The sequence below is a fragment of the Amblyomma mixtum genome, chromosome 4 (genome assembly GCF_055824585.1).
Source record: "Amblyomma mixtum isolate Tamu chromosome 4, ASM5582458v1, whole genome shotgun sequence".
In the NCBI taxonomy this organism is placed as follows: Eukaryota; Metazoa; Arthropoda; class Arachnida; order Ixodida; family Ixodidae; genus Amblyomma; species Amblyomma mixtum.
Genome location: NC_143015.1, coordinates 29291087 through 29317827, shown reverse-complemented (window position 1 = coordinate 29317827; position 26741 = coordinate 29291087). Strand labels below are relative to the sequence as shown.

General features: G+C 46.8%; 1 protein-coding gene across 1 annotated transcript in view; it reads left to right on the top strand.

Annotated features, from left to right (window-relative positions):
• The window catches only part of LOC149346042 (fatty acid synthase-like), a 99414-nt gene that overhangs the window by 57219 nt on the left and 15454 nt on the right, over nucleotides 1-26741 (top strand). Inside the window, exons 9-20 of the mRNA XM_089585337.1 lie at nucleotides 1500-1729; nucleotides 3430-3633; nucleotides 5079-5336; nucleotides 6083-6299; nucleotides 9081-9335; nucleotides 10235-10408; nucleotides 11219-12443; nucleotides 12888-13042; nucleotides 14021-14227; nucleotides 17581-17910; nucleotides 23140-23259; nucleotides 25017-25372. Coding sequence (XP_089441463.1) covers nucleotides 1500-1729; nucleotides 3430-3633; nucleotides 5079-5336; nucleotides 6083-6299; nucleotides 9081-9335; nucleotides 10235-10408; nucleotides 11219-12443; nucleotides 12888-13042; nucleotides 14021-14227; nucleotides 17581-17910; nucleotides 23140-23259; nucleotides 25017-25372 — 3731 coding nt within the window. The remainder of the gene's footprint in view (nucleotides 1-1499; nucleotides 1730-3429; nucleotides 3634-5078; nucleotides 5337-6082; nucleotides 6300-9080; nucleotides 9336-10234; nucleotides 10409-11218; nucleotides 12444-12887; nucleotides 13043-14020; nucleotides 14228-17580; nucleotides 17911-23139; nucleotides 23260-25016; nucleotides 25373-26741) is intronic.

Genomic DNA, 26741 nt, shown 5'->3' with positions numbered 1-26741 from the left:
TCTTTGCTTATGGGGAACAACGTCCCAAAGCGACTCAGGCTATGGGGGACGCCGTAGTAGAGCGCTTCGGATGATTTCAACCTCCTGGGATTCTTTTACGTGCACTTACTCGCCCATAACCCGGTTGGTGGTGGTGGAAAATTTATTACAGAAAAGAGAGCATATGAGCCGCCGAAGGGCTCATATGCACTACAGACTAGCCCTACAGACTCGGCGACATCCTCAGTCCGGGAATAATAGCACAATCCCGCTGCTTTAGCGCGCGCAATGACGGCTTGTTGGGCCCCGAGATCGGAGCGGCTAACCAGGGTAGTGTCGCAGTCCTCTCAGGTAAGTTTGGGGGAAGGAATGTGTTCTGGCGTGCCTATACCATGTGCTAGACATCCGCTGTCTCCCCACAGTATTTTCAGTTTTCACCTTCTAGTGACCGTGGGGTCAAAGTATTGTAATATAGCCGGGCCGAGCAATCTCTTTGTTTAGAGTTGGAATAGAATTCGTCCTCCCGCCTTATTAAGGCCTTTGGCGGGTGTGGATATCGGCAATGCTGGGAGCGATAGTATTCCACACTTTCTTTCTACAGCAACAGGGGCGGTTGCGGCTTCCAATCCATAGGGCTCAAATGAGGTACCCAGGGAATGAGCGCTCAGGTAGCTGCGTTTGCGGCCTAGTTCTCCCGAAGTCGCTCGCGACCTGGTGTCTATACCGAGTCTTTTGCAGTGAAGCCGGCAAACGTCATGCTCGCATGCAGAATTTCGTAGGTGAGGGGTGATATCCTCCCCATTATGTAGCGGACGCAGACTTTTCAGGTGTCATAACGACTAGCTCCTAACTTTTAAACGAGAGAGCTAATGCGATAGCGACTCACCTACCTACCGAACAAGCTACCTACCTACGGACCTTTCTATCTGTCTGTGTCTGTCTGTGCTGCGTAAAAGGAGAGTTGGTCAGTCCGAAAGAATTAGCAGATAATGAAAACGCATAAAAGCTTTTTGTTTTCATCGACAGTCACGCTTCATATCTGGCACGATTATCCAACGACTCCGCGTGTTCATTGGCATTAGCGCAACAACCGGTGGATAGGTCTAGATGGTTCAAGAGGTAGCAAGCGTCTACAAAACCTGGATGGAAGCACTGGTTGGATCGCGCCCAACAGCACTATGTGGCCGCACGCGAGGTGACAGGGCGGCCTATCGGGTCTCTTGAGCCGACAAAAAGCGGACGAAAGCCTTCCTGAAGAAGCCGAGACTGTTTTGAAGATATCGGTTCCCAGCGTCTTTGATTTGTCAGACATTTTTTTTTTGTCGGCCCCGCAAAGGAATCAGTTGCTGGCACCAGTGACCTGGCGAAAAAATAAGCAGGGCATTTTTGTGGTTACTATGGTAGGCAACCGATATAATTTCTTTGCATATACCGCACGTCATAGCGAAAGTTAGAAGTGTACAAGCCGCCTTCAAGCGCACGTCATGTTTGAGTGAGCGGGCGGCGAATCCTATGTCCAGGGCTAACATGGGAGGAGGCGGCCCGGCGCTGCCTGGATGGCGTATTGCCGGCGTGCCACAACGCTGCGGATTCGGTGACAGTGTCCGGTCCTGCTCACTCAGTGACTGATCTGGTGGCGCAGCTCAAGGCGGAAGGCGTGTTTGTCCGCGAGGTTGACAGCATGAATGTGGCCTTCCACAGCGATCACATGCGGAGCATCGCTCCTGCGTTCCAGGAAGCCTTGCAGAAGGTAAATAACTTTTATGCAACGAAACTGTTATAAAAGTTTGGGGGTTTTGGTTTTGCTGGTTGCTGAATACAGGCCACTAGATTTTAATGCAGAGAGTATAGTCTACGGTGTGCTTTGCTATCGGCAACACTTTACCCTCTGCACTGTGCTTGTGTAAAAGGGTTTAAATTACATGTAGCCGACCTTTAGGAATCGACGCTCAAAATGAGGAATTCATTTTTGCCTCATTTAACTCCGCAAGTTTTTCGCAGACTGATTTAGACAAAATGAAGCGTGGGCGGACTTAACACACAATACATACGTATTGGTCAGATTACATAGGAGTTTATCATGTAGTCCTGCTGACATCGCGCCGAAAGAATACAGAATTCATTATAGTAACTTTAGAAACGTAAACAAATTTCTTCATATTCTCCACGCAGTAACGAGAGCGCACAGGCACTGTACTGACGCCACATTGACATGATACCGTCCGCGTGGCTTACAACGCAGGTTCGAAGATGACTAAAATTCCTTGCAACACTGCAATTCCGGTTGCGAAAGCCCACTTCCAAATCCATCTATTTCTCGTCGTCACTTTAAGCAGGTTAGCAGACAGCGTCCTCGTGTATGAGCTGGGTAGTCTATGAGCTGAGAAGAAGCTCATCTCTATACCACAGGTGGAGTCACAGTATGCATATTCTGTTACATGGGTTGTATGGAGGTGTTCATCACAGGAATAATCAGAGCTGTTTGTTCAACGCCATAAGCAGCGCCGCTGTCCCAAGAGAGAATACAGTTCCACTTATCTCGGTGAGCAAAGTTTGTGTTTATGATCGCAAGCAATAATAGACGTAGGACCTGGGAGTGGATATGTGACATTCTTGGCGCCAACACCTCAGTAAACATGAGAAAGAGAGAGATGTCCCTTCAGCAGATTGGGGAGGGCAGAGGAGCTTAACAGCTTTAGTTTCCGATTCTTCACCGCAGTGGAAAAGGGAATTTTTTGGCCTTTCTGCTTTTGCCCCGAAATCTGTAAGCTCTTCTTATTTGACCTCATATAAGCTAAACAACAGCGAGCTCTTGTGTTTTTATCTCCGAAAATTTTAGGCTTCAACTTTTTTGCACATATTTCAGGACATTATATCTCATTCGTTTGATTTGATCTCCTGACGCTGCCTTTGACACGTTGAGTTCAAAGCTCCTTTGAAACCTAGGCATAACCTTACTAGAACTTGCGCTGTGAACTCCGTCTCCCCCTCCCCGCCCTCTTTTGTTTAAACCGTTGGGCTTTGGATCATCCTTCATTGAAATCTAAACATGCAAGCACAATCAGCTTCGCTCTAATACACCAGCATTTGTCGCTGGAGAGAGGCATGAGCGATGGCAGTAAGTGATGCGTGATGTGGAGGACACTTCTTGGATTTGGTCATTACCAAGAAATAGGACACCGTCCAGCCAGTGCCGGTAAGCACAGCAGCCTGCAGTTCTTCAATGATAGCCACGCGGTCATTCATTTTTACGGCACGCATGATCTGGAAGCGCTACTTTTGAAATTTCAAAGCTATGCACCACGTGACGGCAGCCGGAAGAACTTGAAGCGCTTTTCCAGAATTGTCGGTAATGTTTTGCGGCCATGCTTGGAAGGCCACAAACCAGTGAGTGAGCATGTTCCATATCGTCAGTGGACTACATCATTGCTTTCTTTTTTCTTTCAACAGGTAGTATCTGAGGCGAAGCCTCGAAGCGACCGCTGGCTCAGCACTTCTGTGCCTATTGACCACTGGCAGGAGTCGCAAGCCGAAAACTGCTCGGTTGATTACCTCGTCAACAACCTTGTTGCTCCTGTGCTTTTCCACCAAGCTTTTCTGCAAGTGCCAAAGGACGCCATTTTAATAGAGATCGGACCCCACTGTCTTCTGCAGGTTAGTGTAAAATTCAACCTTTCAGGAGCTTTGTTTAATCAGTTAATAAGGAGAAAAAACATTCGGACGAAGGAAGGAATGAGCAACACGAGACGGGAGTAGACCATTCCTTCCCCGGACTTTATCCTTCAGCACAGCGGTGTATAACATTGATTGTGGAAAAACTGGCCCTCGAAAGAATACTTCTGAAGAAATTTGCGGCCGCGGTTGTGTCATTATTCTTCGAATTGTTTCCACCAGTGCTTCCAAGAAAAGTACTGCACTATATGCCGATATACTCAGTTGAGGAGCGGCACACGTTGCTGATCAGATTGATGAAGACTTTTATAATTTGTATTGTCGCCTCTTTGCTGCTTTATCGTGAGGGATACAAATGCCAAATTGCGCATTACCGTGCTCTAATTTAGTGGTTTGGACGTGTGGGATAAACAGTTGAATTTACTCTGTCAGTCATGTACGCAAGGATATGACATGCTGGAGAGTGGCTACTCTGGTTCATGTTGCCGACTGAAATGAGAGGAACTAACCAAATATTAGGTCGCTCTGCCTGTTTGGTAGCGTAGTGGAAATGCCCGTAAACGCTGATGCCATCTTCAGAGATGGCTGTTGCAATTCTATCTCAAGGGCTCAAAGCTCCGAAGCCTTAGTTAAGACGTGAAAATTTTATTTAAATGCAGAAACAAGCTTTTAAACTTCATTTTTGCATAGACCACCAATGTATACGCGTGAAGGCTAAACGAGTGGCTGGTGCTTGGTGGTCTTCTCCTTGGTGACCTCGTCCTTAACACACCCATGCGCATGTCCCTGAAGAGAATAAACTCTTCCTAGATTATCCATGACGTCCGCCACAGTTTGTGACTTTAAGCAGGAAAGTTTTGCGTCAAGATATAGTGTTTTCCCTCATGATATGCCGATAAAAAAAGAAAACAAGTATTGGCTATATGATCTTTAAGTATGGACGGCTGGATGCCTTTTAAACTCATTTGCTACCACGGGCAAATCTTCACTTTACTTCCGCTCATAAAGCGAACGAATTCCATGCCAAACACTTTCACGGTAGCTTCACTTTGTTCGTTACCTTTTGACACACGCTGCTCTGACCACATTACAGGATCTTTTCACCAAACACTTATTTGCTCTTTTCCTGCAAATAAAAACAAAACAAAACAAACACATTACACTTACGCGTACCCAAAGCTGCGTTAAACCTTTACGACAGCTGAAGAGGTGCTCAGGAGTCGATAATTTGCAAACCATGCGAAATTCGAACAGAAGTGCTCTACTGGACATGTTCTGGTTATATTCTAGCAATACGAACCAGTGGTGCCGTCTCTACTCATGGATCTGAAAATGGTCATCGAGCATCATCATATGCATTCAAATTTTTTCGACACCTAACACATTATCTGCTTTCAGTAAAACGCTATTATTTCGACCGCTTGCAGCCTATCTTACGGCGCGCTCTCGGTCCTGACACCAGCTCCCTTGGCCTGATGAAGCGTGGCGAGGACAACCTCATGTTCTTCCTCAAATCGTTGGGCAAGCTGCACACAATCGGAGTACAGTTGGATCTGTACCCACTGTATCCCCCGGTACAATTCCCCGTCCCTCGGGGCACACCCAGCATCGGTCACTTCGTCAGCTGGGACCACTCAGAGCGGTGGACCGTCCCGAGGTGGAGCGACTTCGCTGGAGCGGGACAGGTACCCCGATGTCTCCCTCGAAGCACTTTAACTACTACCATACAAATTGCCACACGATACCGAAATTATTTAAGAGTTTAGCGCATCGGCTACACTAGTGCGGTCACTGATCATCGAACAAAAAAATGACATCAATACAAGCATCTTGGCGTATCCCGCCTAAGTCTGTGTTTTTATGTGTGTTTGGTTTTGTTATTCAAGCGGGAGCGATTCCACCTGAGTTTCGTCTTCGTTTTCTCTACGGCCTCTCCAAATGAACCAACCTCTACACTTCCTATGTCACCCTTCAATGAGACAATCCATCGGTCATCTTTACCTTGCAGTGGTGGGAAGACGCTAGGTGAAACCATGACCGTATGCTTTGATGAATGGTAATGGTTTAAAGCAGAACTTTTTGCTGGGCTAGTTGGTTCATTGTGATATGAGTGAAAACAGCGCGAAAGAAGCCCGAAGGCGAAACGAGGAAGGGACAGGAAAGTCCCTTCCAGGAAAGTCCCTTCCCTTCCTCGTTTCGCCTTCGGGCTTCTTTCACGCTGTTTTCACTCATATCGTAATGGTTTAAGCCTGTCATTCAAAACAAATTTAATTTCAACTCTGTTTTCCCTCTTTCAGGTTGCTCAGACAATTACAAATTCGCATCACACATGCCAACTCGGGCAAACATTAAATATAGAGATTGAGTAAAGTGGGACATCCTTGACTGCGATGATGCCTTCCGCCCTAACACAGGACACCTTTACTGACAGTTTTCAGAGGAGATCGTCGAGGTAAACCTTGACACGAATGAGAGAGACGCCTATCTGGCTGGCCACCAGCTCGACGGTCGCGTGCTGTTTCCTGCGTCCGGTTACATGGTGCTGGCTTGGAAGTCCCTCAGCAGACGCTGCGGCAAGCCCTTCGACCAGGTGCCTGTGGTGTTCGAGAACTTCACCTTGCACAGGGCCACCATCTTGCCAAAGAGTGGTGAGCCTCCTTCCATGCACACTTCTTGCTTCGCACCTCCTATTCCCGAAACAGACAGGCCGCTTTCCTTGCTGCACAGCTTTCAACACAGCGCCTCACACTATCGTCTGCACAGCCGTGCGTCAGAAACCTACCCACCGCGCTGATCTCCATCGCCAATATATCAATTTGTACCTGTTTAATAAACGTGATTTAAAGATAGATTTTTTCCCACTTTCTCGACCAGGCTCATAAACGAATGCTTTTTTCCTTCACAGTGAACTTGTTAGCTGACGATTAGCCAATGCGTCACGCTAAATTGAAGCTGCCGGAGTGACTCAGTTGTTATGGCACTGGGCGGCTGACCCCAAAGACGCGGGTTCGATTCCGGCCGCGGCGGTCGAATTTCGATGGAGGCCACATTCTAGAGGCCCGCGTGCTCTGTGATGTCAGTGACGTTAAAAAGCCCCTATGGTCAACATTTCCGGCGGTCTTCACTACGGCGTACCTGATACCCTGAGTCGCTTTGGCGCGACAAACCCCTATAAACTATAAACCCGCTAAACTAAAGCGACAGCGTTAAGGAGCTCGTGTCGTGAGAAATCCGGCATCCCAACCATTGACAGTGAGCCAAAAATCTCCAGAAAAGCACACTAGCAGGTAGATGGGCCCCGTAGCTCGCATGATCTCGTAGCGCCATCACAACCTGCCCACCTGAATGTGACAGACTGCCTAACACAGCGGGTGATGAGTATCCTGGGTTGCACAAGTCCCACCGCTGGCAGCACGTACCTTTGCAGGAGAGTGGCGCATGGCTTAACCGCTGCACCACTACGCCAAGAGTGGTAGGAGGACTCCCGGAGATCGCTGAACGTTAATTAGAAAATGGCCAATTCTGCATATACGGGCATTAACGCATTAGCATCACCTCATACCCTTATCACGGAGGTTAAGTATCTCCCCCATCCTTTTTAAGCCTAGTAGCAAAGGCCCGCAGTGTTTTAACGCTATCGCGTTAAAGGCCTCGTTGGCCAGACAACTTGGCACCGGCGTTGTCGACGCGGCGTTGTGAACGCAAAATTACAAGCAAGGCGATGACCACAGAGTAAACCAGAAAGCAGTTGAGCCACCTTGGTCAGGTGAACTTGCGGCGTCTTCACTAGGTTCCCACCATGGCTGGTGACAGTTAAATTATTGATTAGTCGCTCCGGAATATCAACTTGGGCCGCACAAGGCCCACCGCTGGGAGCCCCTGCTATCGCAGGGCAATGACCCATCACTTATCCGCTGCACCACTGCGTCAGGAGGGAAATCAGGAGTCTCAGGAATCTATGAATGAAAACTAGGGAATTACCTGCTGCATATATGAGAATTCATTCACTACGCTATCATGTCATACCCTTAAGGCTGAGCTTAAGTGCCCTCGCCAATTTTTTGGTCTACACCTGAGGAAGCCACGTGATAACGACTAAATAGCAGTACCCTATGCACAGTAAGGAGGCTTTAAGTATTTGCGGTAATAGCGAAAAGTATAAACAACAATAGGCCCACATTTAGAGGAACCGAGCCAAGAGCACAACTTCTTATCGAGAAGTGACTGTCATGGTTTTTGCTACGCCTGTTCTAAAATCGAGCACCCGGATGTGAACGTTCCGATTCATATCAGCAATAAGAACACGGAGCCACCGAGCGGGTTCCATAAGGAGTTAACGCTACACTCCCAAACGACCACATAAGGTGTTGAAGTGTGAACAAGCCGCTTATCACTAACATGGCGCCTATTTCATTCACCCGTACTTTATGCTTTTCTAAGAGTTTACTGTGACTCTGTCGGTGTTATAAAAGGCCATCCGTGGAATCATGTTCTGCATAACACTGAATCGATTTTTCATTTCGCCATGTTTTAGAAGAATATCAGAATTTCCTGACATGTAAGTGTCTAGCAAAATCTCTCTTCACCCCGTTTCCTTTCTGGTATCAGCTAGCGGGTTCCTTTTCACCCCGCTTCTGCCGGATGGTGCATAACTTTTCATTCTGTAGTGTGCAAGTATGTAATGTGATCATTTACTGCTCTTGAATATGTAGCCTTATAGTGCCGAGGACGTGTGTTCCATTTTGGGAAGGAAATCAGAAAACTTCTTAAAAGTGCAGGGACGAGGAATCTGAACTCGACTTTTTGCCACGGGAACTCAATCTACACGTTCCGGGCATTCTTATAAACTTCGACTTATTGCCCTCTGTGTGGCTGGTTTTCCTAATTAAATCGAATTAAAGTCCGGCTACCGCCTTTATTTTTTGAATTCTCCCCGTACGGTGGGCGGAGTCGACCAACGCGTGCAGTGCCTTTCAGCCAGCTCCGTGGAGGCTTTGCTTTCACTTTATTTTGTTTTTTAGGTTTCCGTGAATAAATAGTTTCATTCACTGATAATATAGCCGCAAAATGAGCCCGAAGAAATAAAAATACACGATGACTATTTGCTTCTACAGATTACTACGTATTACTCCGCCGATGGCAGAGCGGCAAGCCGCCACGGCACTGGGTGAAAGGCACTCCACGCGTTGGTCGACTCCGCCCACCGTACGGGGAGAATTCAAATAAAAAAAGGCGGGAGCCGGACGTTAATTCAATTTGATTAGGGAAATCAGCCACGCAGGGCAATAAATCAAAGTTTCTAAGAATGCTTGGAACGTGTAGATTGAGTTCCCGTGGCAAAAATACGAGTTCAGATTCCTCTTCACTGCACCTTTTTAGGAAGCTGGTCCGAAACCTTAGTTGTTAACAAGGAAATGTCTTGGGTTCAGGTACAGTGCGCTTCCTGGTGCTTGTCATGCCGGCTTCTGGAGAGTTTGAGGTCAGCGAAGGTGGCTCGGTGGCGGCGAGCGGCCGCATCCGCATCGCCGAGGAAGGGGAGAAGGTGCTCGACAATGGCCTACCATGGCCCTCCAACGAGGCAGCAGTCTTGCAACTGGACAGTGAAGAAGTCTACAAGGAACTGGCGCTGTCTGGCTGCGGCTACCACGGAGTATTCCAAAGCATCCTCAGCGTCGACTTGGATAGTTAGTTCTTCGGCACACTATTTATGTCTAGTGTTTCGTCCTTGTCCCTGCAATTTCACAAAGTAGCCAATGCAGAGTGCGAAGTAGTCTGTAAATGCACTCCTGCTGGCAGCGAATCACGCCTTTAGTTCAAAGCATTGTCTTTTTTAGCAGTTTGGTTTTCGCAAGCACGCAGGGTACTGAGACCTGCTAATTCGTCTTTCCATTTCTTTATGTAACGTCCTTCAACAAAACTCGCGCTTAAAGAACGGGAATCTTTATAACTTCGTACCTGCGGGGATGGCAGGGTATATTTTCTGTCACAGAAATTGCTCGTGAAAGGAGCTCGTTCTGTTTACCTGAGCTAGAATATTAAAGACAATGATAAATGTTACCCCAAGACAAGATAAGCAATATAGTCGGTGTATAGTTGTTTACATGGAATCATGACATAGAGGGTAGTGGAGTTGTCTATAAGGTGCGACTCTTTTACCATTTGACCGCCGGACAACATTATTACAGTAATAAAATGGGTAAAATATTACAAGCAATAAAACCCTTATCGTAGCAGGGTTTGATATTTTTTTATTTTTTCTTATCGTCAGCAGAGACAGTAAGACTCAGAATTTATTACAGCATCAGCACTCGTATCGCGCTCGCGGAAGGAAACAGTATAGTAATTAGAAGGAACATGGGCTGAAGCTCCCGTAGCCAAGAGGTTGGCAGACCACGTCTGGCAACTTCTCTACTACTGACCATAGCCTGACAGCCTTAGAACGAATTACAGAGATATCGGAACATGACCTTCAGTGTACCACTAAAATCATATATAAAGTTTATCATCTTTTAGGTATCGTCGTTTAACTTCTTACGCACTATGATGTAGCTTAACCCGGCTATTTTCTTTCTGCATTATACAGGGCCGCAATGCAAGCTCAAGTGGGAGGACAACTGGGTGGCCTTCATCGACGGTATATTTCAATTCTACAGCTTTCTTCAGCCTCTGCGGACACTCAAGCTGTTTGCAAAGATCCAGTCATGCCACATATATCCAAGACTCCATGCACAGGTTGTTGAAGAGGCAGCAGAAAGAGGTTTGTATTGTAAAACTAACCTGTCTTGGCAAATTATGCTTGCAGGCAACAATGCCAGCAGCTCCACTTTAAAAAAATGCGAAAATTCATAAAGTCACAAATTCAGAGGGTTCAAATGATAAAGGTTTTCCGTCATAGCGTTTCTGTGAAGCCATAAGTACTGAGGGATATTTCTGTTTTGTGAGGATTCGAAAATGCTCCGTAAGGCGATGATTCTGCACACAATTTCGAGTGCTGCATAAATTTATAATAAAATATCAGCGATACTATAAAAACAAAACATAAACCAAATGTGCAGACACGACGCACTAACAAGGAAGTGATCGAATTCATCCGTGAGTAAAGGTCGCAAATCCAGTACCACTCAAAATTAGCGCATCTCTAGTCGTGTCTGTTGCAAGCTCCTTCTTTTTCTGCAGTGAGCTAAATGTCAACTTAGTGAGTAGCTATGTAGTTCAAACATAAAATAGCGGATCATCATCATCATCATCAGCCTTACTACGCCCACTGCAGGGCGAAGGCCTCTCCCATGTCTCTCCAATTAACCCTGTCCGCCAGTTGCGGCCACTGTATTCCCGCAAATTTCTTAATCTCATCCGCCCACATAACTTTCTGCCGCCCCCTGCTACGTTTGCCTTCTCTTGGAATCCACTCCGTTACCCTTAAGGACCAGCGGTTATCTTGCCTAACCTACACCAGCGGATATTTTGCGCCAAATGAGTTCCGCGTTATGTTTCACACCGACATTAAGAAATGGCAAGATAGGAGACCTCTGCACACCTACACGATGCTATGTCTTCTGATGTGCAGGGATACCCGCTATCTATGACGGTTGCCTCAATGCGTGCCGTGCTGGAGGAGTCGTCGTTCGAGGCTACAAATACTCCACAGCACCACGCCGCAGTTGCCGCCAAACACCGTGCCTTGAAGAGTACAGGTTTGTCCCGTACGTCGACGATGAGGCCACAATATTGAAGCGGGAGGCTAGGCTACGAGATTACGTCGATATATGCAGTACCATTGTCCGGGACATACTGCAGAGAGATGGAGAGGAAATGAATGAGGTGTCGGAGCTCTTTGAAAACACCTGCGAGGTATCCCAAGAAGTCTTCGACCAACAGCTGAAAAGTAACGCTGAGAACAACGGACTCATGCGTGTTCTCACAGGCATTCAGACGAGAGTCAACGTATCGGGTGGAACTCTCGTCTCCGCCGTCCAATGGGCGCTGACAACCTACAAGAATGACCTTGACAAAGACATCGTTGGCACAGCCCTTTTAGAAGAGGATCCCTTACGACACCTGCTCGACGTCGCTGTTGAAAATACGACTGCAAGAAAAATCCGTGTTCTCGAACTAACGTCGCAAGAAAGCAACTTCCTCTTAACGCCCTTTGTGTCAGAACAGCTTCCGCTCTACGACATATCACTTAAAACCGAGTACACGGTAGCCCACCAGCGTCCACATGACCTAATGCCGCAGCATTTACCTGAAAGTGTCGTGACGCTCTTTTGGGATCCGGCCTCAACTACTGCGAAGAAACTTCCTGAAGCTGATTTAGTTCTTGCTCGAATGGTTCCCAGCGGGTCAAACGGTCTCGAAACCTTGGCTGAAGAACTATTAGCGCACTGCGAGGAGACCGGATTTGCGCTACTCTTTCTGCGCTCAGCTCTTACTCCGGCTGAGGCATTTTTGTCAAAAGTGGCTAATGTTCCGAGCACAATTCACTCAAAAGATGAAGTTATGGCAGTGCTTGGCTATCGTGGCTTTCGCCTCGTAGGACTCAAGTCTAACAAGTGGTCTACGCTGCTTTTACTGAGGAAAATTACCACTAGCCCAGGAGTAGCACAACAAGAAATGATGTTAACAGACAACGGAACTTTCGATTGGGTTGAGACACTGAAGAGGAAAGTTAATGAATGCGCAAGGAAGCCAGCAGGGCACAACTTGTGGCTGGTAGCAAAGGACATCGGCGTCAGCGGTGTCGTTGGATTGATGAATTGTATTCGTCTGGAAACTGGTGCCAGCCGCATAAGGTAAGAATAATAAGGCTCGTTAGGATGCTTGAGTTTGACTATTCTGTTATGGCAGCCTAGCAGACTTTAACGCCACAAGAGAAAACAAAAAGCAACCACGTACAGCTGGCTCGCTGCTTCTCTGACACTTTTTTGCGGTGCTGGGTGATCTTTGGCCCCTCAAAAGGTTTGTTTCCTAATTTTAATCTAACCAAAGCAATTATTACCTAATAAAAATTAAATGTTTATTAAGAAGTAAGCATTCCAATGACCTTATTTACAAAAGGCAGTCAGTTATTAGAAGCAAATACGTAGAGTTGCGCTCAAAAGGTCCAAAAAGCTAATGCCTTGGGATTAAAAGTAAATAATATCAAAGGCAGCGTCCTGTCCCCACGCTTCTGGAGAAAGCTGACGTTTTAATGCTTTTTCGCAAAAGTAATTATGTTTTCTGTTTATCATTGTCAGGTGCGTATTCGACGCGAGCTTAAAGAAGCCGTACAAGGAGATCGATTTCACGCTGAGTGACGTCACACACAAATACTTGCTGGAGCGCGACCTTGTTATGAACGTTCAGCGTGATGGACAGTGGGGTTCTTTCAGGCATCTGACAATACTCTCACGTAAGCTTTGCATCCTTTTCATTTTCAGGTCCACCAAGTGCTGTCTACTGTAACTATCGCAGTCGCATCATATGCAGAGAGGACATGAGCAGCACCAAAATCGTGCCTAAGCGAAACAAAAAACAGGTTTTAGAGATATTGTTCACTATTGTCAATCAGAAACCATACATAAGGAACGAATTATATCCGACATCCGGAAGAAAGCAAGCAGTGCTAAAATCACTATTACCATTCAGATATACAATCACCAGCTCTTCCACGCCAAAGTGCCTGTTGTATTGGTTGGATCCATATGGGATGAGCGGACATTACGTAGCCAGTGAAGTGCCACATGATATTGATATTTCGAGTGCCTAGATGAGAAGATATATAGGGCAACGTGTACATTGAGGTGGTGACATAGGGTACACCGGCGTGACTGCACATGTATTTTCACCGCAGTGAAAATACCGCCGCTTCCACAGAAGACTTCGCGCAGCATAAACTATCAGATCTGTACTCTCTGAAATTAGACACAGGCTGCAGAAAGAAACAGTACGCTTCAGGGACACTGTTTAGCGAGCATTAAGGCGATAACCTCTGCATAGACGCAGACTGTAATAAGTATTGAACAGGTTTCCAATAAAAAAAAAGCGCGCAGGCTGCTGGGATAGGTATCGAAGTATGACGTTGGAAAGGCGCTCTGAAAGCAGTCACACATTACAGATATATATGGGCTCTCAAGGGAGTACACAACACACTTAGCAAGCTGTTCTAGATGATGAATAGCAAAGATAAAAAAGGAACCGAGAAAAGGTGATGTATGGAATGTGGACATGATAAAGAACAGCGAACTTTAGCAATATAAGAAAACTGGTTTCGGCATGTAACAGTGTGCTTTGATGCCCTTAAAAGTGTTTTATGCTACCTTCGTACCCCGCCTAGCTTGACACAAAAGCTGTCTTGAGATGTGCTTGACAAATAATGCGCGCACCACAGGTGCCCCCAAGAGTGCTACCAGCTGCGCATACCTTAACGTCCAGGCTCGCGGAGACCTCTCCAGCCTGCATTGGTACGAATCTCCGTTGCGCTACACCGCCACATCCAGCACTAGCAGCAAAGTCCTCTGTAATGTGTACTACGCCCCGCTCAACTTCCGTGACGTCATGCTCGCCAGTGGTAAACTTCCGCCCGATGCCTTGTCCGGTAAGTGCGTTTAGTTATCACAGGGAGGCTTACTCTATTTTTGTATCGCGGACTTAAGCAGCTGATATAATCATCGTTTGAAGAACTTGAGTTGGAACTGGCAACAGATACGGGTTGGTTGGTCTTTTAGAAAAGTGTGGGCAGCGCCATATATATCTAAGAAAGTCATTTTTATACGTCGCTTGCACATTTGCAGTGGCTATAATGTCTTTTGAGATAGAAAACAATGTTATAACAAATGGTGCAGCCTCAATATTTCCTACTAATTTATCGCGCGCATAAGACATAGCACCTAGAAACTGTTTGTGCACCCCGCCTTATGTTTTCTTTTTTTTGCTAGTGCCGTCCAACAACCATTCTTCCACTTTTAGCAAAGATAGCTGAGAGGGCATTGTTTTTTTATTACCGAATCTTTCACTCCATATTATTTAGACAAAAAGGCATATTGAGACATGCGTGAAAAATCCATAAGCATTTGATTAAAAAGCATTGTAAAAAGCAAATTACGAAACGCATATGACCAAATAAATCACGACAATTTAGTATCAGAGCCTGAAAACTGTAGAATCAGAGTAATTCAGTTAGAGGTACTTAAAACTTATTTGTGCATCCATGAACACAATGTGACTACTAGTGAATCCATATCTTCACGACTAACTCCGAATGGTGGAGTCCGCAGAATTTTTTTCTCGGCCGGTTCCTATATTTAACTAAGCGTAGACATAGACAACTGGAGTAGTTAGTGGGTCTTACCACTGTATAACGTGGAATAATTATCTTGCATCCTACATATCTGATTTTTGTGTTAATTATGTAGACCACCCTTACATTTTTGTAACGGCATATAGTGAAACAGAATTGTATTTAAAAAAATAAAACTTTCAAAAATCTTTCGGAATGGTTGGAGATCGATAAAAGTTCTCCGAATATTAATACAGAAAACAGCACAAAAGTTCCTGCTCTGAACACACGATTAATAAACAAACAGAATAGGTTGGTTGTTAACGGAATATTACAAACTCTTAAGAAAGCCTAATATATAGACGTATACCTTGACTCCCGGCTCTTATGGCATGTGTAGGTTTATATCACCCTTAAAATGTACAGTAAAATTCTCCTTCGAAAGCTCCGGACCTTATTTGCATTGAGCGTGCTGCTAATGTTCCAGCACGTTTTGATAGACTCCCACATCGCCAACGCAGGCACAATATATAGTCTTAGTTATCCGACTAGGCTCCATCCAGTTGGAACGGCTCAAAACGCACCAGTGAGCACAAGTTTGGTTCGAAAATACATGATTCAGAAGCATTTCGGTTTCCAGCCCTAAGTATTCAGTCATTAACGTAACGCGTCGTTTATCTTGTGCTTGCCCTCCCTTACAAATCGATTCGTCGCTTTGTAACCTGTCCACCGTAGACGCTGACAACTTCCGAGTTATCACGTGGCCTACGGTCAATTTCATCCGACACGCTAGATGCGCCACCCATTCGAACAAAATGCGGATCATTCTCGTTTTAATATTAATATTTTTCTATACAGTGTGCAATCATTTACCACAAGCAGTTACCGGAGGCACTTCGTGTCTGATTCTGAAAAGAACTTGAACTCTGTCAGAACTAAACAATGCAGCAGAAACTCATGGGTACGCTTTATGGGTATGACGTGATAGCGTCACTAAGTTAAAGCGCATACCTGTATATGCGGAATGAGACATTCTGTAATTTACAGGCACAGATCTTTGACAGTCCCTATACGACTCCTGGAGTAGTGGCGTTTTTTGAGACCAAGGTCGCCGTTGCAGGGCAACCTCTCGGAAACAATCGTTAATATAACCGCTAGCTGCAACGGTGGGCCCACTGACCACAATCAGGCGGGCAGGTTGGAATGAAGTCGTGATGTCCGGTGACCTATGTGTCACAGCTAGGCTGCTTCTATTATATTTTGTGGAATTTACGCATACGGCGAATGATGCCACGTCAAATACGACCCCGTATTTTCTGCGACACGCAACGCCTATCACTATTGCGTTCAAACTAGCTTTATTCGTGTACGGGATCTAATACGCCTGAACATGTCGGGCTTGAGAGTCTCATGATTGGTTCTATAACAAATGCGGCCTAGATTCATCTTCAAAGCTTTTGGAAGGACTTTACTGAATGTGATATGACATAATGTAGCCATATTTCGTGTTAGCGAGCCCGCGCTTTTGCGCCGAATGTGAGACACCCACTGGAAAGCCTGAGGACACTGAACAGTTCCAGGGACGACGTCTCACGCGTCGTGTACCCTCAGGGCTCCAGAACTGAGCGGCGATAAGGCCACGATCAGTAATGAAATTTTTAGAGGACACTGGTCTTATCGGTGAGTACGGGGTAAGCTTTATAGAGGCCTGTCGGAAATTGGTCCGCCTGACTCATTCATTTAAGAGATTGAGTCCCTACTACTCACCGATAGGGCCAGTGTCCTCTAAAAACTTCATTACTGATCGTGTACCCTCAGGGCTCCAGAAATGAGTGACGATTAGGGCCATGATCAGTAATGAAGTTTTTAGAGGACCCTGGTCTTATCGGTGAGCAGTAGGGACTCAATCTCTTAAATGAATGAGTCAGGCGGACCAATTTCCGACAGGCCTCTGTTAGGCTTACCCCGCCTGTATGCTTCGCCACCACCACCGCCCGAAATACCAGCAATATCAACATCCCGTGTACGGAAGCAGTCTTTGGAGAAAATAAGACTAGTAATCACGAGTAAAATGGAAAACAAGTTTTGAGTATGGCAATAAAAGGCGTGCTTTCAAAATCACGTGTGTCACAGCTAACGACGTCAAAAGCCTGTACAATTGCTCTTTCAGGTACCTCTTACTATGATTTCATAATTCTCGTGTTCCTTTACGTTGGGTAAAATGCTTCGCACTTTTTTCAAAAAATGTACTTTACTCTGGTGGCTTCAGTAAACCGAGTCTACGAGACATTTTGACAGTGGCGGGATCTTAATACTAGACTGAAATCCTTAGAGCTCGTATGCCACATGTTGACTGTGCGTCGTCTACTGACGTGGAAGAACTTTGTTATTCAGTGACGCAAGAAGCGCTCTTCACCGGTGAAAGAGACATCACTGATGATACAGAGAAAAGGTACCCCTTTAAGAAAAATTGGCTAACCAATGGCGTGAAAGGAAATGTCACTTGACAAAAAATCTGTGAGAAAAACTCTCACTTAGCATTAAGTGTGCTAGGAATAGTGAGTAACCAAAATTGCTCTCTGCTCAAAAATTCGTGCCATTTAAGCTCATGACGGTTACTTTATTGGATTAGTAACATATTGACCAATTCGTTTTATTTCACAAACCCACAGACGAGGTCGCAAACTCTGAGTGTCTGCTTGGCCTAGAGTTCTCGGGCCGCGACCCACAGGGATGCCGGGTGATGGGCTTGGTGCCCTGCGAGGGCATGGCTACAACTGTGGCTGTGGATTCAGACTGGCTCTGGGATGTTCCTGACACGTGGAGTCTGGAAGAGGCTTCAACGGTGCCGGTGGCTTACTCCACTGCCTACTACGCGCTCCTCGTACGAGGTAAGATGCGACCAGGAGAGTCTCTCCTAGTCCACTCCGGCAGCGGTGGCGTCGGACAGGCGGCAATCTCCATCGCCCTCTCGATGGGGTGCACCGTGTTCACCACCGTCGGTTCGTACAGATTTCTGAGCAGAGTTCGCTGTTTATTGCAGCGGTATATGTATCAGGATTCGTTTGCACTATACGCTCTTACCATCCCCGTCGTAGGCGATCGTAATCGAACCTCCTGAACCCAACAGTTTATAAATGTGATTTTAGCCGTAAAGGCTTGGCTTGGAAGTTCACGCTGCAGTGCACATACCCTTGGAGGACTTAATATAGGCAGGATGAAATCCCCCATGTTAACAAAAAGTGTTTGTGTGTGTGTGGGGGGGGGGGGGGGTGGAGGAGGCAAGATTATGTCCTGGGTTCACGGTACCCAGGCAGGTTGGCTTTCCGTACCCGAACTATGGAGTGAGCACTACCGAGGATGCGCACCGGGTTCACATTTTTCATGGAAGATGTTGCCCTTTGTTAAACTGTGTGACAGGCTCTGTCGAGAATTTCCCTTTGGTACATATAGTTTAGGCATTCCGGCAGGTCTACCTGCCCGATGAGTCGTGGATTCGGAGTTATCTAGAACTTGCCATAAATTTTCATGATACATGTTCGAGGTCTGCCATATTAACTCTGGAATGAACTCCCCTGTCGAAAATGTGCTTTGGGTTCACGTGATGCAGGCAGAGGGGCCTGGCACATGTGCACAGTAGAATTGCCGCAAAGGTAAGGTGAATGGTACAACTGTCGGTATGGCTCGTTCGTCTGACCTGGAAGGCAAGCATATGCCGATTTCTGGCGGTCTTTTTTTTTGCACTTTTTCCTTGTAGCCAGCTCATGGAAATTTTTAAGCTCGACAAAAAGAGCGCGACAATTTCACTAGGTACTGCCCGCCCCGCTTTAGGCCACTTGTTAACAGTGGCCATTTCACTTACAGACATGGAAGTAGGGCTACGACGGTGGTTCAACTTGCTGATTGCCGCAAGTTGCACGCTCACTTTCTTACTGGCATACGCTCTCATTTCTGTTTATTTATCGATTAAGTGTGCAGATTATAAACTCATTTCACTAGCCTTTCTGACTATCTACTTCTATGAAAAGTGTGGCGCTGTTTCCCCGTGTTACTCATGCAGCGATACCAGCATATCCATAATTAACTGCGGCAGAGGTAGTATTAAGCGCTAGTTGGCCTCGTTTGAGTTTTGCCAACTAAGCGTCGAAAGCACAAATGAAGCCATGCCGCTCTTCTATTAGTTTTTTTTTTACATAACACTCTAGAATACGCCGCCAATCTTTAAGCTTTTTTTGGGCTATACCTGCAACGTGATCTCAGGAAACCTCAAGCGTGCACTTTGTTCTCTTCAGTAAGGTGTTTCTTGACATTTTATTCCGTGAACGTTTAGTGATATGTAACAGGTAGGATGACGAATCTCTTCGCGTCTTAGTACATGTCAGATCAAAGGGTTTCGAATAATTTTAAGGTGAGAGCAGTGCTAATGTCACAATGCGAAAATACCCGCGTGTGTCTTAACCTCGGAGACTGAAACCTTCTTGAAAGAATGTCGTACGCCAAAAAAAGGACGAAACAGGAAGGAAACACCGCACAGGAAAGAGGCGCAACTTCCAACTTTAATAACACAAAAGGAAACCAGGCGCTCTTTTATAGCCGCTGAGCTGCATGAGGGTGCGTGAACTAAAAAACAAATGCGGTGGTGGACGAGTCATAGGAAGGTCGCTCTTACTAAAAGCAGGGTCGATAACACATGCGAGTGTGAATGACAGCACAGGTTGAAAGAATATGAATAAGTATAAGAACCAACGCTAAGATATTAACAATCATAAAACCGATTGTAGGAAGCAAGCGGACTTTGCAAAGGGCATCTAAACGAAACCGTCCAAAAAAGCTAGTTCGTTTCTGGTGAGGAGAACAGAAGGCGTGCTCACGCAGTTATCTTTTCTTTGATCAATATAAAAAGCCTCAATCACTTCTCTTTCGATTTTTTCTTTTGCTCTGGCTAGAAACCTGGTCTCGTTAAATTTCGGACAACAATCTTTACATCTGCTACAGTGTAAAGCTAGGTTGCTTCCCGTCTTGCTTTTTAGGGTCACATTGTGCTGTCGAGCACGCTCATTGAAACACTGTCCCGTTTGCCCCACATATACTTTGCCACACGTCAAAGGGATCTCGTATACCACATTAGTGGTGCATTTTGTGAACACTGTTTGATGTTTGACAGCACAGGCCTTTTTGACCCGCTTTCCTGACACCATCGGACATATGCCTGCCAGTTTGCAGGGGGCTGGAAAAACCAGCTGCACTCCGTGCCTGGAAGCCATTTTTTTCAAATTGTGCGAAAACCCATGCAGGTAAGGTATGACCTGCACAGGTTTGTTTCCAATGTCACGCTTCTAGCCCGGTTTCTTCATTTTTTGAAGGAGGCTTTCAGACACGCTGGTGACCAGTTGCAATGGGTTACCTGCTGACATAACTCTTCCGATCTGATACTGGAAGCTTTCACTTATCTTGTGCGGACAAGATTTTTCTAGGGCCGACCTAATGCAAAGAGAAACTATACCTCGTTTTACTAATTTTGAGTGGGCGCTATCGTAGGCTAAAAGAGACTTCTTTGAGCGAGGTTGATACATCCAACAGACGTGGTTGTTGGTAAAGGAAAGCTGAAAATCCAAGAACTGTATACAATCATGATCTGCCTTTTCATGCGTGAACTTGAAAGTTGGAAGTTGCGCCTCTTTCCTGTTCTGTGTTTCCTTCCTGTTTCGTCCTTTTTTTTGGCGTACGGCATTCTTTGAAGACGATGTCCCAATAACCCGTCAAAAAGTTGTACTACTGAAACCTTCCCCCGCCAGAAGCAGCATCCGTCCCGCATCTTAGCCCCCCTCTCCCAAGCTGTGGTGGATTGAGTGTGGTGGTGGGTGTATGGGTAGCTAGGCTGCCTAGCTACGGAGCTGCCAAGGGGGAGTACTCTCGATCCACTACTACACCTCCACTTGCCTTCAACCTTGACAAGCGAACCAAGCACATACCTACACCCTCCGCAATGCCTGCACCCAATAGAAGCCCACGCAGCAACGAACGCAAAAGCGAACGCTAAATCACAAAGACGCAGTGGGAAAGTCAGGTTCCCTCAAGAAACACAAACGACCCGGTACCTTCCCACCCCACCCCCTAGTTGGGGGCTGCCCAACGAATCATTGCTACCCTCAAGCTAGCTCCGCCCTCCTTCGTCCTCCAGAAAAATTCTCTCGTGTTTCTGAAGCCTCGGCTTAGAGTAAAAGCATTCATTAATGTATGCTGTGGTTTGTTTTAAGTTGTGTAACATTGCAAAGTGACTAAGGTTCTGAGGGGCACTGTACTAAACGACTGTACAATTTCGATTACCGGGGATTATTTAAACCCCACTGTCATTGCGCAGTACACGGTACTCTAGCATTTTACCTTCACCGAAATGTGACCTTCGCAGCCGGAATAGAACCCATGGATTCCGGGTCAGCAGTCGAGCACCATAACCACTGAGCCACTGCTTTGATCATTCAATAAAGAAAGGCGTCAGAGTAATCGTCGAGGGTAAATCGAACTGCTATCGCAGAATTGTAGCGTCGGATGTCTGATGTAGTCGTAACTTTTTCAAGAAAACTTAGAGAAAAAACACACTGTCTATTAAATGCTGGCTTTCAAGCTGTAGGCCTCGTGCGATGATGTTGAAGTACTGTCTTATTTACGATGCTGAATATTGTATTCTTTCTATGGTGTTTAAATGTGGTGGTCTGAAAATATCTCAGAAAGCCCTGCCTCACAAGCAAGTCTCCTTATTACTATTTCTATTTTATTGTTTCAATTCTTCGTAGCTGAATAGGATTTACATTGAAGTAACGGTTGGAATTTTTCTCTGCCAGGAGGAGAAATATTTGACTCTAGGTGGCAGCACTGCCGTGAAAAAGTTAGTGGGAAAGATGGCTTCTAAATAAACGCATGGAGAAAGCAGTGTGCTTTGACAGAAGCCCTGACCTGCAGTCTTCTCAACTAAAAGACCGCATTTCATGGTAACGGATTAAGCGATGTTTTGCAAATGAAAAATTCGTAGCGGTAGGCTGTGCATATTAATCAGTTAGAGGTGATTGAGAATATAGCCAGAAGGCTCTTGATTTGTAGAAGACCCTAGTAAAGCCCCCTGACTGTTGTCCGCGGCTAGGCCGGATACGCTAGCGGCGGCTTTTTGCACGCCGTTCTCGGACAAAAGCGCTCACAGAAAGAACACGGCGCACACCCCAAAATCATAAGGATCAGCAGAGTGGCACAGCTGACTAAGCGGCTCCCGTTACGGGCTCGTTCGGTGCAACCATGGCCGGGATGGAAGCGACTGCGCCCCTCTCCGATCCACACAGGCCCATACAGCAAGCGACCACTGACAGATATCGTCACAGTGCTCTGTGTGATTGTTATCACGGTAAGGACGCGCCAACAGTTCCTGTGAATTTCTGCGAGTGACATACGGCAAGCGCATTCACCAGCTCGCTGCAAGGCGCCCCGATTGGCCAACAGAGGTTAGCAGATAGTAGATGGTGCTATGCGCGGCACAATGCACTCGCAGTTGCAGCGTTCTGCTACATCTCTCCCCAGGCACTCTAACTCTAACATTGCAAACTCTCACGCCAGCTGCCGCCAAGAACTTGGTGCATGCGTGGTTGGAACTTAGCATTGACCTAAAGCTAGCTCTGCAGTCAACTCGCTGGTTGCGCTCGGTATGAAGAACGTATAGGAGCTTTCGCTGAGAAAAAAATAATGTATGATTATATGGTACGCATTCGTACGCTCAAAAGGCTTTCGAAATGGAGGGAGCCATTGATGGCCCGGGCCATCTTCATTTTGGATGACACCAAGCACGGATTATTGCACCATTCGAGGACACCCGATGTCGCTCCTAATGGTTGTTTTGATTTTAAACCAGGATATATTGTAACCTTCATTTCAATGGTACAGTCTTTGTCAAACATTTAGAGCCCAAGGGGTTTGCTTGTAAGCTTTGTAGTGGGACTCCTGAAGCATTCGTGGCAGCCCTACCCATTGGAGGAGGCAGGACCGGAAATCATGTTACCTTCAGGAAATTTGGAGCGCTGTAGATGCATTCCGAACCACACAGTGTGGCTCAGAACCAAACCCCCTTTTCTCCAAACTTTTGACAAAGGGTGAACATAATTCCATGGGCGCACCGGAGAGTAAATTCAGACTTGAGGAGAACAGTCTTTCAGAATACTCTTGTATTGTCTTTGTGCCCGATCCCGTAGGCTCTGAAGAAAAGCGGGAATTTCTCAACCGTCGTTTTCCTCAGCTTGGAGATCTGAACATCGCAAGATCGAGGGACCTGTCGTTTGAGGATCATGTGCTCCATGAAACCAACGGCAAGGGTGAGATCACAATTTCAGCCAGATTTATAGAACAAGCAATCAGAACATTGACATCGCACTTGCCTTTTCCGCTTGATCCAGTAAGAGTAAATAAGTTGCGTTCTTTTCTCCTTAACAACACAGCCACAATTTTCATGATTCGATTTCGGATGGAATCCTTTAAATCAATATCCTCTCGGCTCCTTATTGGAAGAATCATTATAAAAAATTATGGCTGAGGCTTAGCTAAGGTTAAGCCTAGTCAGATGCGAAGCATATTGGTGGCTAGGCTTGGTAATACATGGCTTTCCTTGGTTGCATACTTGGTCATTTTAATACAACCACTAGAAGCCTTCGTCGTGGGGGAAGCCAACGGCATGGCTACAGCGGAACGCCGACTAACCCCGAGACGCGCGTTGGGTGAGCGCCTGGATTGCCACGGAAGCCGCGTCTGCCTGCCCGGTGGAGCGAGCGTTTCACCTACACCGAGTGTGAACGCGCGTTCGAAATGCGCGGGAATGCCGCTCGAGGACATTCCGGCGTCTGTGCGATGGCATCGTCACGAAGACGTCACGGTGTCAGGTGGCGTGACGGCTAGGGGTCCCACGGCGACGGCGCGAGGTGGAGGCCGCCTCTCTCATTCGATGTCACGTGGTGTGACGTCACGGTGCCACGTGGTGTGACGTCACGGTGTCACGTGCTGTGACGTCACGGTGTCAGGTGGTGTGACGTCACGGTGTCACGTGGTGTGACGTCTAGGGGTCCCACGCCGACGGCGTGAGTGGTAGCTCTAGCAATATGCTTCGCATAAAAGCAGGAACAGTACTCCCAATCGCCGAAAAGCAGGGACTGATTACATTAAACAATAATATAAACCTGTTAAAGTGACGCGACGTTGAGGGTTATCAGGCGCTGTTTCTTGGGCAAGACGCAGACACTTCGTTTAGAGCGATGTTGACGCGTCGCTAAGTGTCCCGCGTCATGTTTGCGATTTTTCCTTCCGCATCAGGCACTCGGTTCATAATCACTGTTCGTTATATATAAGCTGAAATTAAGAAAATAATTTGAGCTTACTATCCTTACTTCGCGCCTGGTTTAATTTAGGTCAGCTCTCGAAGTGATCATTATTTTAACTTGAGCAGGTATGGCATATATTGATTGGCTCCAGTTGGCGACAATGTATCCCAGATGTAATGTATTCGAGATGTTCACAGGATAAGTACTTTGAGCGATATTTGCGCACTCAACAGAGAGGGAATTAAGAACGTATGGTGCTCGTGGCTAAGCCTTCGGCCCTTTAGCACTGCATCACTGAAAGTAAAAGCAGCGCTATAGGTACCTTTTCGAGCTATGCATTTCCTTCCCACATGTCCCTTTTTTCATACTGTCTCCTGGCATAAACTTATCGTAAATTCGTGAAGCCTAATATCGTGACGCGTACTCTCGTGACGCCATCCCTCTAGAGCTTAAAGGTCTTATGCACACAAGAGTCCCCGCTACGATCATGAAGAATACAGAAGTAGTGCAACTTTTCATATCCACAGACTTGGGCGGTGGCTTCCTGAGCAGAAACAGTGGGGGTTGTTTTCGTTGTTTATTTACGTTACCGACCGGTGTCTACGGTCAGGTTTTACTATAGACAGATCAGGCCGCACGTTTCCTTGCTCTCCTTCGCCCCTGTTTTACTTCGTTCATCCCCCTTTCCTTGCGCTCAGCAGAAAATCTAGAAGAATACGGCTGAATAAACTGCTACCCTCTCCTCTGTTCTCTCTCTCCAGGCGTTAATATCGTACTGAACTCTCTATCCGAAGAGAAGCTCCAAGCCAGCGTGCGATGCCTGGCGAAGCACGGCCGGTTCCTCGAGATTGGCAAGTTCGACCTCTCTAAGGACTCCTCCTTGGGAATGTCCGTGTTCCTCAAGGGTATCTCTTTCCATGGCATCCTGCTTGAAGCACTGCACGGGAATGATCCCGTCACTGCTGAAGACAAATGGCGTGTCCGAGAACTTGTTCGAGAGGGCATTGCCTCCGGGGTAGTGCGGCCGCTAGCCACAAAGCGTTACAGATGGGATCAGGCTGAAGAAGCGTTCCGCTACATGGCTTCTGGCAAGCATATAGGGAAAGTTGTACTTGAGGTAAGCCGTGCTATATGTAATCTTTGTAGTTGAAAATCTTTGTAGTTGAAAATGCGCCCTGCTATTCGGCGTTTTTCACTTGTTCTAAGGCAACTTATACTTTGAGAGTGGTGTAAAAATTGCTGCTAGCGTCAGCAACAATTATGCACTACCGATACAGTTCGATAGAACAGGGTTTGTTCTACTATCTTTGTTCTGGCTTTCCCCAAGTTAGCTCTTAACGAAACCATGGGAATAAGCCCTGTCATCGATTTACGGTTTGTTACGCTTAGAGATCTATTTGTTCATTGATTCCTTGCAATAAACTCTATCAACAGAGCAGCGGCAGCTGCGCAACAATGCCTAATTGTTAGTGGAGCAAACAAAGGAGAAAAAATGTAAAAGTGCGGCATATCGAACGGCGGTTTTGAAATTATCAAGGTCTAAGGTAGAGGAAAGCGTGAATTTAAATTTCGTGATCATTTTCAGAATAAGAATGCGTACACATGTTAGGTTGAAGGAATTGCGCATTAATTTATTATTTATATGATGTGAGCAAATTAGTCCCGGTCCACGAAGCATCCGGGCCGCAGGTTGCCAGGAGCCGACCGCGGAGACCCTTGGACGCACAGGTCAGCATGGGCAGAGGACCGTGTATTTAGTTGTCAGCGGCGTCTCGAGTCGGTGGGGTTCTAGGTTCTGGTCGCGGCAGTGTCGTCAGTTTGTCGTGACTTGTGGTCGGGGCGGGGGACGGGGCTGGGATGAGCGGCGAGGTTTGTTCAGGTATGGTGGGCTGGGCCACAACCGGGCGGGGCGGACCAGGTACACATGGATGATGATCGCGGCAGGTGGTGGACGCCGAAGCTCTGGGACCAGGATGGTAATGATACCCAGCGCCTCCACCACTTGCAATGGGTGGAGGTGAGGAGGCAGGAGCACAAAGCACAGCACGGCACAGAGCACAAGGCGCATAATGACGTTCACTGACAGTCGGTGGTTCCAGCCGCACCAGCCCGAAGCATGCGCTCGCCGAGAGCAGTCTCGCTGCCGCGTGGGCACTTCTTCGTCATTCCAATGGTTTCATAGAGCTGAGTGAATAATTTTGTGTGTTAGGCCAAACCGATGATCAAGAGTCTTTATTACACCGACGGAGAGGAGCTGCAACACTACGTCATTGTCGCTAGATCTAGTGCACCATTGAAGCGTACCCGCGCTTTTTGTAGCCCAGGTGAACAGACGCACATATTGCAGTCAGCCGCTCTTGAGTCTCACTCCACATCCTCCTGGGCAGCAGATTCTAGGAACGTCCTCTTTGAAGCCGGCCGGCAGCGGCGCGGGCAAGTCCACCGCAAATAAGCTGCAGTAGCAGCCGCGGGGCAACGAGCGGTGT